The 16,168-nt window shown below is 32.1% G+C and overlaps 2 protein-coding genes across 2 annotated transcripts; one reads left to right on the top strand and one right to left on the bottom strand.

Annotated features, from left to right (window-relative positions):
- Window positions 1–2,409: 2,409 nt before the first annotated feature.
- LOC123211366 lies at window positions 2,410–6,060 on the bottom strand. The gene is made up of 7 exons (XM_044630084.1): window positions 5,929–6,060; window positions 5,571–5,805; window positions 4,770–4,932; window positions 4,413–4,589; window positions 4,247–4,330; window positions 3,249–3,330; window positions 2,410–3,029 (listed from the first exon to the last, which is right to left on the bottom strand). The coding sequence occupies exons 2-7, from the start codon at window positions 5,774–5,776 to the stop codon at window positions 2,590–2,592; spliced, it is 1,152 nt and encodes a 383-aa protein (XP_044486019.1). The 5' UTR covers window positions 5,777–5,805; window positions 5,929–6,060; the 3' UTR covers window positions 2,410–2,589.
- Window positions 6,061–12,539: 6,479 nt separating this feature from the next.
- LOC123225296 lies at window positions 12,540–16,125 on the top strand. The gene is made up of 3 exons (XM_044649231.1): window positions 12,540–13,405; window positions 15,524–15,609; window positions 15,717–16,125. Exons 1-3 carry the CDS (start codon window positions 12,773–12,775, stop codon window positions 15,904–15,906), a joined length of 909 nt encoding a protein of 302 aa, XP_044505166.1. The 5' UTR covers window positions 12,540–12,772; the 3' UTR covers window positions 15,907–16,125.
- The last annotated feature ends 43 nt before the right edge of the window (window positions 16,126–16,168 follow it).

Here is a 16,168-nt window from a genome sequence, read left to right as displayed (position 1 = left end):
TACTAACTGTTTATTTTTTGTTTGCAGATTTTAGCTGGGTGGAATATGGTCTGCTTCAATTTATGGCTACTGATTGCTTGGTTTAGACCTCCTCCTTCTCAGGAGCGGACTGGTCTTTGTGAAGGTGCTGATGGGCATTACTTTCTCGGGTTTCTTTCATCAAAGACCTGCAGAAGCCTGATTTTCAGTTGATGCAGCTGTTGCTTCTTCTGGTTTTCTGTCTTCTCTGGTTTTGTTCTTGTGCTGGGGGATATTGCCTCTCTGTTCTCCCCTCTTCCTTTTGGTGGTCTGAGTTTCTGGACCAGGATGTTCAACTGGGTGTTTCTACTGTTGGGTGTTTTCTGCATGGTTGTTGGTACAAGGCCTGGAGCCTTTCCAGCTGAGTTAAAGTGCTGTCATTCTGCATATTTGTTACTGCCCCAGCTGTTTCAAATTTCTTGCTGCTACTCTACCTGGAATTTCCACCTGCCGAGACTTGATGCTGCTCCTCTGCCATTCTGCTTCAATTCAATTATTCATGCTTGCTTGGAAATCTTCCTGCTGAGCCACGGAGTTTTCTGTGTAAATTTGCTTCATGTTCTGGAGCTTTCCTTGCTATGTTTGGCTGTTGTCAATATGCAGATTTGGTTCAGTTTGTGGGGGTGGTGCTGCCTTGCTTGGGAATTCATCCTTCAGCCAAGTCTTCCTGCTGCTCCTTTGTCGAACTGCCGCATCTCTGTTGTTGCTACCTGCATGGTAGTTCTATTGCTGAGCCATGGAGGTTTTTCCTTGTTAATTGGCTTATGGGCAAAGCTGTTCTGCTTTCCTTTCTATGGTTTTCGGCGCCTTGCTGTGTGTTTCCCATCCTCTTCATGATCTTTGTATAATGGTTTGGAGGTCTGGATGTACAGTGTGCCTTTGGGCCTTTGAATAGTGATAGAGAATTATTTTGTATAGTTTGTTGTGTTGTTCTCTATCTTGCAAATGTGGAGATAATTTAACTAGATAAACTTATGTTGTATCTTTTAGTCTTATTTACCAAAAAAGAAAAAAAATTGGACAAGCACCAAAATCCATCAAGTATAAAGCACACACCAAAAAGAATACAAACCAAATTAAAGTTGCCTAAATAAAATCTCTACGTTTGTACTTAAAAATGTCAAGGGGATCAGACCGGTCAATAAACGACCTATAACTTTTTTTTTGGGCACAACTCACTATTGTAACAAGCCGCCTAAGACCACAGGCCATGTGGGTAGTAGCCTTGAGGTAAGATCTATAGGATAACCCAACACGTTTCTATAAAAAATTATTACAAAAAAATATTATTAAAAATTAATGTTATTAAAATATTATATTTTTGCGATTTGATTCACAAAAACACGCAAACCAACTCACTAAGGGTTTACTATAGGCCCTTCTAATCTTAACGAGCCTAGATCCAACCAATTCTCTAGACAGGGTAGGTAACACAGCCTACCACTATCTCTACTTGTCCCCCAATCCTCCTCCCAAAGGATCCGAAACTTCTAAAAGATCTTTTATACTATGCCCAATCACGAATTTAGTTTTACACTTGAGACCAACGATAGAAAAATAAATGCATTGGTTGAATGATGATAAGCAACATCAGTCTACCATAAACTTTGCAAGTAAGCTAAGACATATCAAAAAGGCCAAAAGACTATTTCCCACCCAAAGTATGTTGGTTTTCCAAAGTTTCTCTTGTTAACTTTGAAAATACCATTTACTCACCTATGGCCGGTTAAATTTAATAAAACCCTAAAATTTAATCTCATTTTCCCTCCTAAAAGTTTAAAAACTAGTTTTTCTCCCTTAAACCAAGTTTGAAAAAAATCACATTGCCCCCCTAGGGTTTAGTTTCAAAATCCGTTCACTTTCTCCAAAACCATCGCCGACCGTCTCTCCCTCTCAACGGTTTCTCTTTCTCCGACGGCCTCCCTCAATTCCACCCCGACCCCTCTGGCATCGAAAGTCATCGTCTGGGAAGAGAAATCATCTTCCCAGACAACGACACTCGATGCCAGAAGGGTTGGGGTGGAGTTGAAGACGACCGTCGGAGGAAAGGAAACGGTTAGAAAGGAGAGACGACCGACGATGGCGTTAAAGAAAGAGAACAAATTTTAAAACTAAACCCTAGAAGGGGCAATATGATTTTTTTCAAACTTGATAAAATCATATTTAAATTTATTTTTAATATTAAATATAAAATAACGATTTCTTAAAATTAATAAATTTAAGCGGTCATAGGTAGATAAATGAAATTTTCAAAATTAACGAAAAAAACTTTGAGAAATCAACATACTTTAAGTGGAAAATAGTCCTTGGGCCTATCCAAAAGGACAAACATATAAATGCTAAAATGTATGCTATTCAACGGCTTGGAATTCTTCATAGTCACACTGCCTGTGCATTTAATATAAATCAGTAAGATATATTACCTTTCATCATCTTTAAAAGGTTATCCATACATGGTTAACCATGCACATGTCCAGTGTAAAAGGTGGCAAGCCAGAAAAAAAACTACCTCGCTAGTACAAAAAGTGACCTACCTAATGATGACTTTCGATCAATTTCCAGCTCTTAAAATCACAATCTCTTTCCCATATTCGCAATCCTTCTGCCGACACCAAATATAAACGCTGTGGGCAAGAATCCTTGCTCAAGGCTACATGCAATAACAATAGCCCCACCAAGAATTATGAGCTTTGGTATGTTCCAATGGAGCGGTTGGTCAGATTTAGTTGCCACTTCAGTCTCTGACAAATCTTCAGCGCCTTCCAGGGTTCTCAGGTACACTGGATCAATCTTGGTGTTGATTTGCGCCATTAATGCGGGCCGAGAGAGTGGTGCTCCAGATGCTCTTTCTTTTTGGTATGCACGTAATCCAGGCTCAATCTTTTTGACGGTTCTCCACATCCCCTGCCTTATTCCAAGCTTTGCAATTTCCCATGGAATACCCATATCTTCATGATGGAAGAGTAACACCTCACAAGCAGTCAGCTGGCCATCACCTCTTCCTGATTCCACTGGTTAATCATGAACACTGGTTATTAATTCATCTAATTAAATCAAAGAATATATATATTATACTAGGCAATGATAGTATGATACAGAGAAATTCTCTCTCGGGAAGTAAACTCAATTACTCTAGTACAGTACAGTTTTAGACCAGCAGCTATACAAGTTAAACCTAGAATGATATATCCAATTCATCGGTTGAAAGATAGAAGAATGGCATATCCTACCTGCTTGAATGCACCAACTTGAGTAATAAAGGTCAACACGTTTTGGTTTATCACGCCTTGGAACAGACTTACAAGGCACACCCTGATATAAGAAAAGAAACAGCCAGTTATCTACTTACAACTCTGATAGGAACCTAGAATAAAATTAACTGAATCACTGCAGGACGGTTCTTTTTATAACAATAGCCATACTTTTTATTGACATGCTGACTCTAAATTAAGAAAACAGAGAATCATGGACCCTTGACACTAAGATTGTTGACTCTAAATTAAGAAAGCAATTGCTCACAGACTGGAACTGGAAATCCTGGATTATCCTGTTGCTTTGTTGGCTGCAACTAAAAATCATAGACCTCCCAATTCTTCTCTGATTGAGACTTTAAATTAGGAAATTTCCCCCCTATTCTTAGTTCTAAACCTGCCTTATAGGGGCCTAACAAACTCCAACCCACTCAGGGAAAACTAAAGGTGGAGAGGTCAAGCATCATTTTCTAGATGTCTTTGTCCCTCAGTCTTCCTTTTTCACTTGTTCTTTCTTATTTCAATCTCTCTGTTGTAAAAAACAGAACCATCATTGTTATTGATTCCTAATATTTAACTGCAGAAATTATCTCATATTACATACCCAGTCGGTTTGAGTTTACCACAAGCTATTTTGAGGACCTCTATCTACACACTTTTCTCTTTCACCCTGTTTGTAGTTATTCTTGGTTGCACAACAATTTCCCCAACAATTTTAAGTCCTGTTTATTATCTTATGAGTTGTTTGTCTACTCAAAGCAAGGTGTCAATTACCAAGCACTCTACTCTATCCCTCTGATATGCATAGCTAACTCTAGAAGCAAAATAGACCATTAGCATAAAATTCCCCCAACGTTAAAACCTGTATTTCCTAGCACTAAGATAAGTATAACTGTATTTACATGTATGTTGTTCGAATAATTCTAATAGTTAAGATAGATTTAACAAATTTAAAAACTAAATTGCCCTTCCAATACCTTTGTAACACAGTAATAAGATCTTCCAGATTCCCAAATCCGACGTCCTATGATGTATTCTCTGTCACTATAAAAAAAGGGAAACTGCCACAAAAAAAGAAAATTGAATAGTTAAGCTTATGCAATCATGAATCTGGTATACCAAAATGACTCCAGGAAGGCTCACCTTACGAATCCAGTGTACTACCATGGTTCCAGTAGTGGCACATTCTTCTATCGTTGTTGACTGTGCAAGCATGTCATCCCACTTTGATCTGAACATGTCATCCCAGAAGAAGTCCCTCACAATCTCTGGCGTGGCATTGTCAAAGACAGTTCTACTACGATATTGAGGAGGGCCATTCTAAAAATAGAAACAAATGTAGATCACCCAAATAACAATTTTTAGAAAATAAAAGAAGATTTTGTTTTACAACCAGAGCTGCTTCCTTGATTTCAAACACAAGTTTATTTATCAAGACCTCATAGATGAGTCAACAGTCAATCATGAATTGATACCCTAGTATAAGAATGAAAGCAATACCTTAGGTTCTCTCCGCCATGCTTGGTAGCTCATAGTTTGAGTAGAACGATCCATCATTTTTATCCAAGGAGGACCTCCATCTTTAATCATAACAAGCTTCCATAGATGATCAAAATCTTCCTTAGTTGCAATGTTACTCCGATCTTCATTCAGCCGCAATTTACTAGACAAAGCCAATCAAGCAGTGAGTAAATAGTCCTCAAATTCTTTTTAGGCTACTATTTATCTCCAACTCCAACTAGTTATTGCACATATGGAGATTAAATGCTTTACTGTGCATTACTTAAAATCGAAGGTTCTAATGCGTCAAATAGATTGGCATCAGATAAACACAGTTTCAATAAGAAGCTTAAAGTTCTAAAGGAAAAGCATTAAATTAACCTGTTCAATTACGGCATGAAATCCATAGCTAACTTAATGCGATTGGAATTGAGAAATTCCACTTAGACTTACGGTGTTTTGTACAGAAAAGTAACTAAATTTATACCACTATTATGATAGTACATATTCCAATCCAACAGGATACCAGAAAATATAGGGCTTCAGAAATAATATAACATGAGAAAGTTCATTTTATAGCACTTAATTTGATTAATTTGTCCTGGATCCCATTCTTCAAACAAACGATTTGCTGAAAACACTTTTTTCCCTTTTTAGTAGAAATTTAAGAATAAAATTTTAAGTGTTCAAACTTCAGATGCCAAAAACAAATTAGCACAAAAGCAAACCACACAAATTTTCAAGTGCAATCAAACAAAATAACATCATAACGAAAGTAAGTAGAAGATAAAATTCAAGTACCTGCATTCACCATATTCAGTAGATGATGACACAGAAGCAAAGGAAGAAACCAGCTTTTGTCTTCCTGAATTTGCCCATTTAGGCTTCCAAACCCAGCCAATAATTAATCCCACACAAAATGCTATCCACAAAGGAACCACATACGCTATTATCTCTATAAACGTTTCTCTTACATGGGTTTTGCTTAGTAACTCATTCAAACCCATGACATCAGAAACCCACTTGAAGTTTGAGCCTGAGAAGGAAGATAATAAAGATACTAATATTTAGAAAAATAAAAATAAAAACAAGGCCAAGGTTGGCAGAAAACAAGAAGACAGAAGAAAATAAACAAGTTGATTAGGAAGATGATTAAGACTCGAGTGGTATGCAGAAAGAGTTGGTTTCACTTGAGGGTGTCGTTTTGTAAACACTACATAGCGTTTAATCTCTGAGTTTCTTGGCCAACCAATAAGCGTGTCCTGAAATTCGGTGTCAAAGAAGCTCTTACCGTGGCAAACAAGTTATCAATTTGTAAATTTAGTCGAGCACGAAAAACACACCAGCTCTCACGCTCAAACTTACTCCATTTAACCCCAAAGATAGCTAACAAGGCAGCCAAAAAGGTAAGGAGAGTTCTCTTTTAATTTAGTTCAATAGTTGAGTGATTACTAAATTTATGATTTATTTTATTTAGTATTATATGATTAAATAATTTTAAATTAAAGATAAAATAATATTCAATTATATAATAATATATTTATTATATATTTAAATTATAAACTAAAAGTATATTATCATAGCATTGCTCATAAGAAAGTGGTAAAATGAAGTGGTTTGGAAGGTCTACTTTAAATGAAATTAGCAACCTAATAGTCATAAATGTGTGAATTGCCTTTGTGAGGTGGTGTGGGAACTTTTTGCAAGTTTTAAATATAAAATGTGTTATTAGTATGATTAATGTTAAATACGACAAATAAATATATATAAATAGATAAAATTAAGGCTTATGAAGGAAATTGCGTAGAAAAGAAGAGCGCACGGAACAAATATACCATGGTTCCGTTTCGGCTTCTACAAGAGAATTATTAATATTTTGAAGAAATTTTTATTAATTTATATATAATTGTAATATTTTTAAAATTAAATTTGGTTATCTTATTGATTTACGATTTAATTGGACAATTAATCAATTTAATTTATTATTAAATTATTATATATTTTTTAAATACAATAATAATATCTTTTTTACATTAATTTTGTTACGATACCGTTTGTGTTGGAAGAAAAATGTACTAAAATACCCTCAATATCTCATTGGGCATGTGGAGTACAGAAGGATTAAGACAAGGAAATGCCACCCGACTTTGAAATTTCAAGTCAAGGAACAAAATTTCATCCAAATATATATATATATATATATAAAATGAGAAAGTAAAAAAATTCTAAGAAATTAACAAGAACTGATTTTGTGCAGAAAAAGCATTTGAATCTGTTTTGGATGAAACATGTTGTTTTCAAGTGTTTCAAAAAAAGTTTTATTTTATTTTATTTTTTGTATTTGAATTTGAAGTAAATAAAAAATAAATAAATACTTTGCACTTCCATGAAATAAAAGATTTTGGTCGTGCAGGTGAATTAAATTAGAACTTAAATACGTAAGCGATGACGTTAATACTTAAAAGAAAAAGAAAAATATACATAAAAAAATTAAAACTCAGAATAAAAATACCATATTTTAGTTTTGTTAGGAACGGAGAAAAATAAGAAATAACAGAAAATGGGAAAATCATATTTTTATGAAATCCGACCAATATTTGATATTAATAAAACGTAAAGGAGACAACTTAAATGATACTATATTTATCAATATTTTATAATATATGATATATATTTTATAATATATTATAAGAGTAATTAAATTAATATAATATAATAAATATATTATACAATATAATATATATTTTTTATGCAAATTAATATATTTTTTAAAGAAAATAATGATATAATAATGATATAACAAAGATATATATAAGATTGAAAAATTTAAAAATTTAAAAAATGTTTAAGATATTTTCTAAAATGATATATGTTATTTAATATTTTTTTATTATATTATTATTTAAAAGCCATGTTATATGATATAATTTGATGTTGGATTTATAATATAAAAATTAAATTTTTAATATATAATATAATAGGTTATTTATCGATAAATAACAATGAAATATAATAAAATTAAAAGATTAATTTCAACCACTCATCTCAAGTTGAATTTCTCAAATGATGTGATAGGCTACTTCTCATATCTTATGAACTTTAATTTCATACCATCATGTATCACATAAATATCTTATATCTAAAAATGGTTAATCTATCATTTTTGGCTGACTTTTTCTATCTATTTTTATACACAAAATTGAAAGGATAATTAATTAAATAATCATTTTTCAAAAGAAAAAATAATCCCCACACCTACTGTCATGCACTTCTAGACAATAAAGTACCATTAGACGAAATTGCCCTTTCTATACAAACTAAATTTTGACTCAATATGATAATTTCAAGACGTAGAAAATTGTTAGCACGTTGTTGATATTCATCATCTTTTCATTGCTTAGGGTACATAGATTTGTTTGTGTTTGTAATTCATCTTTTCACTATGTTTAAGTGGTTTCTTGAAATTTAACAAGTATAGATAAATATTATGTTTGATTAAATATAATAAAAAATACCCATGATAATATTTTACTTAAATGTTTTTAGATACGATTATTTTAAAATATTATACATATTATTTATTATATTAATTAAAAATAAAGTTATTTTTATCTTAAAAATTAATAAATAAATATAAAAATATAATAAAATCAATATTATCTTGATAATTTTTTACTATTTAAGATAGAATTGATAATCAGATTACCTCTTATATTATATGTTATATCACCATTAGTAATAAAATATTATTACAACCAAACAAAATCTTATAACTATCCTTCCAAACCCCCCTTACTTTGTCAGAATTTCAATTATCCACTCCTTGTTATGTATAATCCAAGCGTGAAAAACTTTCAATTACCCCTACTATGTGTTGCACATACTTGTTGTTAACACATGGCAAAATTTCAAAAATAGTTATTCCTCTCTACTACGTGTTGCCCATATTAGGGGTTATTATTTAAAATAGTTGTTTTTCATGGAGATGAACAAAAATAATCATAAACTTTAGGGGGCATTTGATTTGAATAATGTTTTATTACAAAAATATAAAGATTACCTTGAAAATAGATTACTTAAAAAATTACTGAGTATAAATAATTACTATATTTGATAAAATTTGATAGGTATAAATAATTATTGTATTTGGTTAAAGGTAATAAAATATTAGTAGTAAATTATTTTACTTAAATACCCTTGAATATAATTATTTTTAAATATTTTTTATATTATTTGTCATATTAATTAAAAATACATTTATTTTTATCTTAAAAAGTTAATAAATAATAATATAATTATAATAAAATCAAGATTACCTTGATAATCTTTAAATACCTAAAGTGAAGATGGTAATCAGATTACTACCTATATTATATGTCACGTCAGCATTGGTAATAGAAGATTATTGTAATCTTTTATTACTGACAAACCAAACAAGAGAATAAAAGATAGATTACCAAGATAATCTTCAATAACTTTAACCAAACACTCCCTTAGGGTTATGATTATCATCAACATTGTACCTGCTATAGATTTGGATGCTTTGAAGCTTTGTTTACACACAACATAATAAATTATTAGTACATTATTGATGTTTATCATTTTATTACTTATATTGTTGTTGCATTAGAGACATGATAAAACTAAAACAATATTTATATTGTAAATATTTGTATGTGTTTGGATTGATAATGGAGATGACATAACAATTATCGGTTTTAAGGTTTATTATAAAATATAAATTGAATTAATTATTTTGTTGATGAATTATATGTGAAGAGTATAGCAATTGAAGAGGGTTTGAATCACTATTAGAAAAATTGGGCAAGACTTTTGTGAATAAAAGCAGGGCTGGGCTCGAGCTGAGCCAGTTCGAGCTTGAGCTTGACTCAGTTCGGTTCGAGCCCGAAACAAATCGGAATCTGCTCAGTTCGATCGAGTTGGCTCGGGTTGGCTTGGTAGATTTTTTTTTAAAATTTTTTATACAAAATGACGTCATTTTGATCTATATATATTAAAAACGATGTCATTTTGATATGAAAAATAAGCTGAACCGAATTAAAAACGAGTCAAACTCGAGCTGAGTTGAGCTTGAGCCGAGCCCAAGTTGGCTGTGAGCAGCTCGGCTTGAATCCAGCCCTAAATAAAAGGGTTTTTTTTTTTTTTTTAACAGTATTTGGGATTTGGTCGCAGCTAATACGTGCATCATGCATGTGGGGAAGGGAACCGATGAAGTTGGGGTTAATTTAAATTTTTCACTTGTAGCATGCACATTGGGTTTCATGAAATTTTACATCATGTTAGTTCCGAGAGTACGTGGTACACACGTGGGGATTATTGAATTTTTCCCGTATGTTAAAAATATGATAGTTAATTAAAGGCCAAATAAGTATTTTCCACACAAAGTTTGATACAAACTCAATTTTTTATCTGTTAACTATTGAAAATTTAAATGTCTATCTATTTATTAAATTTTACTATTTTAAAAAAATTAAAAAATTATTATATTTACCTCATAAGTTTAAAAATCTAATAAATATTTCTTCAACCAAAGTTTGAAAAATCAACATTTTTTCTCAAGGTTTTTTAAGCCGCCACTATCGACTACTGGAGAAGGCAACGACAACATTCTCTCTCTCTCTCATAGCTTTTTTCTCAATTCCGTTCTATTTCTAACTATTACTAACTGAGAAAACCGATCGGCAAAGACTGTTCTTATTCTCTTAATGAAGACGATAATTATTAATTTTTAAATCTAAGGGGTGAAAATATGACTATTTTTAATATTTTAATAAATAATAATTTTACTTATGACAGTAATAATAAAATTTAACATATGAGTGAAGAATAAAATTTTCTATGATTAAAGGATAAAAAGTTGAACCTTGGGTGGGAAATAGTCGTTTGGCCTTAATTAAAATAACCATGTTTGAAGAGGTGTAAACAGAGAGTATTTTTTGTTATTGAATTTTTACCATACTTAAAGATACGATAATTAATTAAATTAACCAAAATTTACCACCGCAAGATTTTTCACTTTCTCCGTAATTTAAAGAGAAAAGGACTATTTCCCACTGAAGAGATCTTCGTCTCTTCATCATATTACCATTGTTACACTAGAAAAAAAAAAGAGACCGAAGACGATGTTGAAAGATGAAGTTGAAGAGTGAGAATGAAACTACTATTTTTTAAAATTATGGAGAGCAACTGAATTTAAAAAAATATAAAAACTCTAGATTTGAGGATGAAAATGTTACTTTTTAAAGTTTGAAACTTTAGGTAAAGATAAAATATTAATTTCTAAAACCTAGGAAGTAATAAATTTTATAATTTTTTAATATAAACAGTAAAATAAATAACTATTTTACCCCTTTATTTAACAGAAAAAATTAACAAAAATTTGGTTATGGGTGAGAGTTAGAGTTTTTCATTTCCCGTGGATATGAATTTAAAATTGGGTTAAAATTTGAGTGGAAATAGTCTATTTCCCTAATTTAAATCACATAAATCCTGTACCTATTTCCATTTGATATTTTTGAATTTTGAAATTTCTACACTCAATTCAACAGGGTTTCAACTCGAAATGAAACGTCAGCTTTCATTTCAATGAAGCATAAACAGAGAGTATATTTGGTCCTCTCTTTGGATTTTTATGGTCAAATGGAAAATAAATATTTGATAGAATAATTAAATATTTTTATATTTAATAGCAAAAGCTATGCTTGAATACTTGATGGAGAAAAGAAATCTGGAACATTACCATCCCGAGCTAGTCGAGCCTCAAAGCAAACAAAGAAAATTCGGGCCCATTCCGGCTTCGGGTCCAGTCCAAAATTCATTTTGAATATTTTTATAAATAGTATTATGTACATAAAAAATATAAACAATTATATATATAAATAATTATATATTATTATATAATTATGTTGTTTTAAATTAAAAATAGAGAAATATCTAATCATATGATGACATTTTATTATTTGTATACATAATTTTTTGAATTTTTATTGTTTAAATCCAATTCAGGTATGAATTTTGTTCAATTTAAAACCCTTTTTTTTGAGTAAACTTTTAGGTTTCCTATGTATGCCCATATCAATTAAAATTAAAATAAAAACCATGTATACCTGATTTTAAAGCTCGAATTTGACTGATTAATTCAATTGATTTTATTGGGTTTTGAAGTTAATAATGGTTTCTAAGTGACAATTTAAATGTTGGATTGCATTGAACTACAATTCAATTTGGGAAAGTCATGCCACGTCGTTGGTGAATGACCGCTTTAACCATAATTCCCTAATCATTGTGTGAGATTGTAAGCGTGAGTCATTGAAAGTGAGAATATGTGAAGTTAACTAAAAATGATAATATCATTGCGAGATAAAGTCGTTAGTAGTGAGAATAACACAACTAAAAATAAAGAGATTAACATATGAAGAGTTATAAAGAACTCATTGATACAAGATGGGACAAAAAAGTAGAAGACCGGTGTCAAGAGAGCTGAAAATGATAAAATTAGCATTGAGAGATTTTTAAAATGACAAAATTTACTTCGAAAGGAGTGGTTAGAAAGGAGATGATAGAGAGAAAATCAAAATAACTATTACTAGTTTACAACTAGGGTTTTTGCCACCTTTCACATGATTTTTATACTTTTCTCAGAAAAATTATCTTTAGTCCCAACACAAATTGAAATCAACAGAATTACCCTTAAATACCGAACATTTTAACCATTAACAAACCAAAAGACATAAAATTACCCCTGGAAAGTTCATCCGCCCAGCCGTCCACTGACCCATCCTAACCCCCTCTCCACTTCAATGCTCAGTCCAGTAATGAAAATTATGCGCCTAAAATGGTTTAATTAGACTCATGTCCACAAAGTATAAAATCATGAGCACAGTAAAGCGGTCTCGCCGGGCGCTTTGCGCATACTTGAGTTTTGTATTTGCAACTGCAAATTAACATTACTTCAATTCACCCATCAATCTCTACAATTAGCAATGGTCTCCACCGCTGACTCAGCTCCCAACTGGCTCGACCGCTTACGTTCGACTAAGGGTTTTCCCACCGGCGACAATCTCGACCTCGACCATTTTCTTAGAAACAACCATGACGACACCCCAAAACCTAACTCCTTTGAGTCGACTCAGGCAGATTGTAAACAAGTCATTGAAAATGGAGATGAAAAGGAAGAAGAATGGTTAGGTATAATGACTAATGTCCTTTCGGACCTCTTCAACATGGGCGAGCCCAATCCGAGATTTAAAAAGAGTTGCAGGAAACAAGCAAACCCAAAGCCGTGTTTGGTTTCGACGGAGGACCAAAGTTCGGGGTGTGTGCGCAAAGACGAAGATGCCCCTGTGGAGAATGAGACGAAGAATATTGAGATTGAAGAGGATGGTGAGAGAGAGCTTGTGGGGTACTCCAGAAACGAAGTGACGGTTATTGATACGAGCTGCGCGGAATGGAAATTTGAAAAATTGGTTTATAGGAAGAGGAATGTTTGGAAAGTAAGGGAAAAGAAAGGAAAGTCACGTATTATTGGGAGGAAGAAGAGGAAAGCCAATGGGTTTGATGGGATTGTTCATGCCAAGAAGAAGCTTAAGCTTTCCAATGGAGCTCCATCAAAACATGTAAGACTCTGAATTTAGTCATTGTTTATTTTCTGAATACTATCATACTTCCCAAGTTTTCATACATATTTTTCGTTATAGAAGTGAAGTATGTAATGGCATAATTTAAGGTTCCTTTTGGTACGGCTTATTCAACTAGAGCTTATGGAAGAAGATCTCACTAGGATTGAACTTATAAGGGTGGAGCTTGTGTGAAAAAAAAATTGTTAGTTGTTTGGTTAATAGAATGTAAGAGAGCTTTTTAGATTAATTTACCCAAAACAGGCGTTAATATACAATAATAGATAATCAAAATTTAAAATAAAATTGGAGCTCCTTTTGATATGCAAGAATAGATAATCAAATTTGTAAAATAAAATTGGAGCTCTTTTTGATATCCCTTAAACCATAAAAAAGATTATTTAAAATCCTTAAAGCACTTTAGAAATGCAACCAAACAGTCTAAAAAAATGCAAATGTGCTTATAATTTTCAATAAGCTTTTTTGGCCATTGGATAAGTCCGATCAAACAAGTTTGGGATGCAAATTTGTATACGAATTGAGAATAGATATCATTATTCTTTTTAATTGATGTTTGTAACTTGTGATAGAAGGCTGTCATGTTAGTTGGATGCTGCTGGTTCTGGTTGTTGTATGAGTTAGGATTTTTTGATTATCTTATGTTGTTAGAAGGAGACTATTTCTTGGACATCCTTGAATGACTGAGGATGATTCTTTTAGATGCTTTTCAGAGCTGTTATTTTCTGTTAGCCTGCTTGCTATATTAGATTACAATGATCATTTATCAACATTAGTGGTATCTCTTTGTGGTTTACTCTTCCATTTATATTCGTGTTGCTTTCATTTGAAAGTTTTTGATTTAATGTTGATGAAGTTTCAATGGCTAAATTATAATGGCATAGATCTTATTTTGACTCATCGAGTTTTTAAACTTTTATGCTGAGATTGTAATTATATGTTTCTGAGTTTTGTTCAAGTCCTATAATCTTGACATATGTTTTATGGCAAAATTTTAAAGGTTTCATAAACATGGAGGCTAGTACCAATAGCGTTGTCTGCTTATTGGAATGTCATATATATGCATCAATATGAGGACCAATTACTTCTAGAGATACTGTGGTTCTAATGTTTCAGAAGCTTTTGGATCCATATATGCTTTTTACTTGCTTTGTTTTTATTATTACTAGTGGTTCTATTGATAATGAAAGAATATACGCCACAAAAAAATTTTTGAGTAATACAATATGGTCAAGCTTTGTGGTTTTATGTGCCTGTTTATTTGTACTTGAAATGCTCTAATTATGACTGAACTTGTAGTTAACGATCTGGTAACTTTAAAAATGTTGACACTTTTGGTTCTACATATCTCAGTACACAGATACTGATTTGCTTAGCTAATAGCTCCTGATTCACTTCCTTGCTTCTATGATCTGCTATGTTGATGTGCATCCTTGCTTCAAGCAACACTGTATTTTTTCTTGAATATTTTTTTTCAAAGAAAAAAAATTCTGATGGACTACTTGTCTTATCTTAGATGTCAGTAGAAACTCTAGTGCGTTGAAGTATTGAAGAAGTGCCTGTTAGACATCTAGAATCAATTATCATGTTTAAGCTCAAAGTCCATTCAAAAGACATCTTCATTTGTCTTTAACTGACATGAGCATTGTTCCTCTTGCAGTAACGAGATTTCCTATCTCTAATTTTGTTTTCGGTATCTCTTTATCCTGTTAAGAGAATCCAGGTGTTAACTGTACATGCCCTTGGTTTATCAGTATCCATCTTTAACCTATTTTGCTAGGAGTAAATATTCTTTCAGGTACTTTTGGTCTTGCTCCAAGTGATTCAACAATCATACATAGGTTTAAACCTTCTGCTAATCTTAGTTGTTTGTGCTGGACTTATTTTTGTGTGCTGTTTCCTGTGTAAAGAACATATTTGCACTTTGATCATTGGTTGCATACATTTGTATTGTTCTTGCATCTAAACTAACAATTTAAGTATCTTAATCGACAATATGGTTGGAGTATCTGCCCGGGATGTTTCACTCTATGAGCCATGATTAATTATGATAAGAGAGGTGCTAATTAAATTAGCATTTGTTTCTGCTTCCTTATGCAGGAAGAGAATCTTCATGATGACAAAGGGGAAGAAGTTACCAAAGAAGCATCAAGATCGGATGGCCTTAGCCAAGTTCCTAAAGATAGGCAAGTAATTTGCAAGCCACTCTAGTTTCTTTCAATGCTGGTTGCTATATTGGATGTACACCAGAGATTTTTTTTTTTGGACTTAATGGTTTTCTTTGTTAAATCAGGTTACAAGTTTCAAGAGTACCCAAGAAAACTAAAAAAGGAGGCTCATCTGATGTGCTTATAAAAGACATGCCTGCGAGGAGTAAAATGGGAGCGAAAAGTCTAAAGAGTCGAACTCCTGATATTGGAGTTGAAAAACATCAATCCGTTTACAACAAATCTCTATCTACTGGATTTCGGGACTCAGACTGAAATGAGATCAAGGACCTCAAACCTGTGGCATGATTCAATTTGTCTTTGCCTTTGACAAGCAAAGTGAATTTGTTGCAGCCATTTCTTTGTAATTAATATTTTTGTTCAGAAGAATTTCATAGTAATAATATTTTGTTTGTCAAGAGTAAGTGCTCTGTTAAAACGCTGATTGGAAATTCCTTTTCACTGAAAATTAGAATCTTTGGTATGGTTAGAGAATAGAGAGAATGGCTAGATTTTTCCGCTTATTTTTTTGTCTTCT

Source organism: Mangifera indica, chromosome 1 (assembly GCF_011075055.1).
Source record: "Mangifera indica cultivar Alphonso chromosome 1, CATAS_Mindica_2.1, whole genome shotgun sequence".
In the NCBI taxonomy this organism is placed as follows: Eukaryota; Viridiplantae; Streptophyta; class Magnoliopsida; order Sapindales; family Anacardiaceae; genus Mangifera; species Mangifera indica.
The sequence above is the reverse complement of the archived record's forward strand: the minus strand, read 5'-3'. Positions and strand labels throughout refer to the sequence as shown.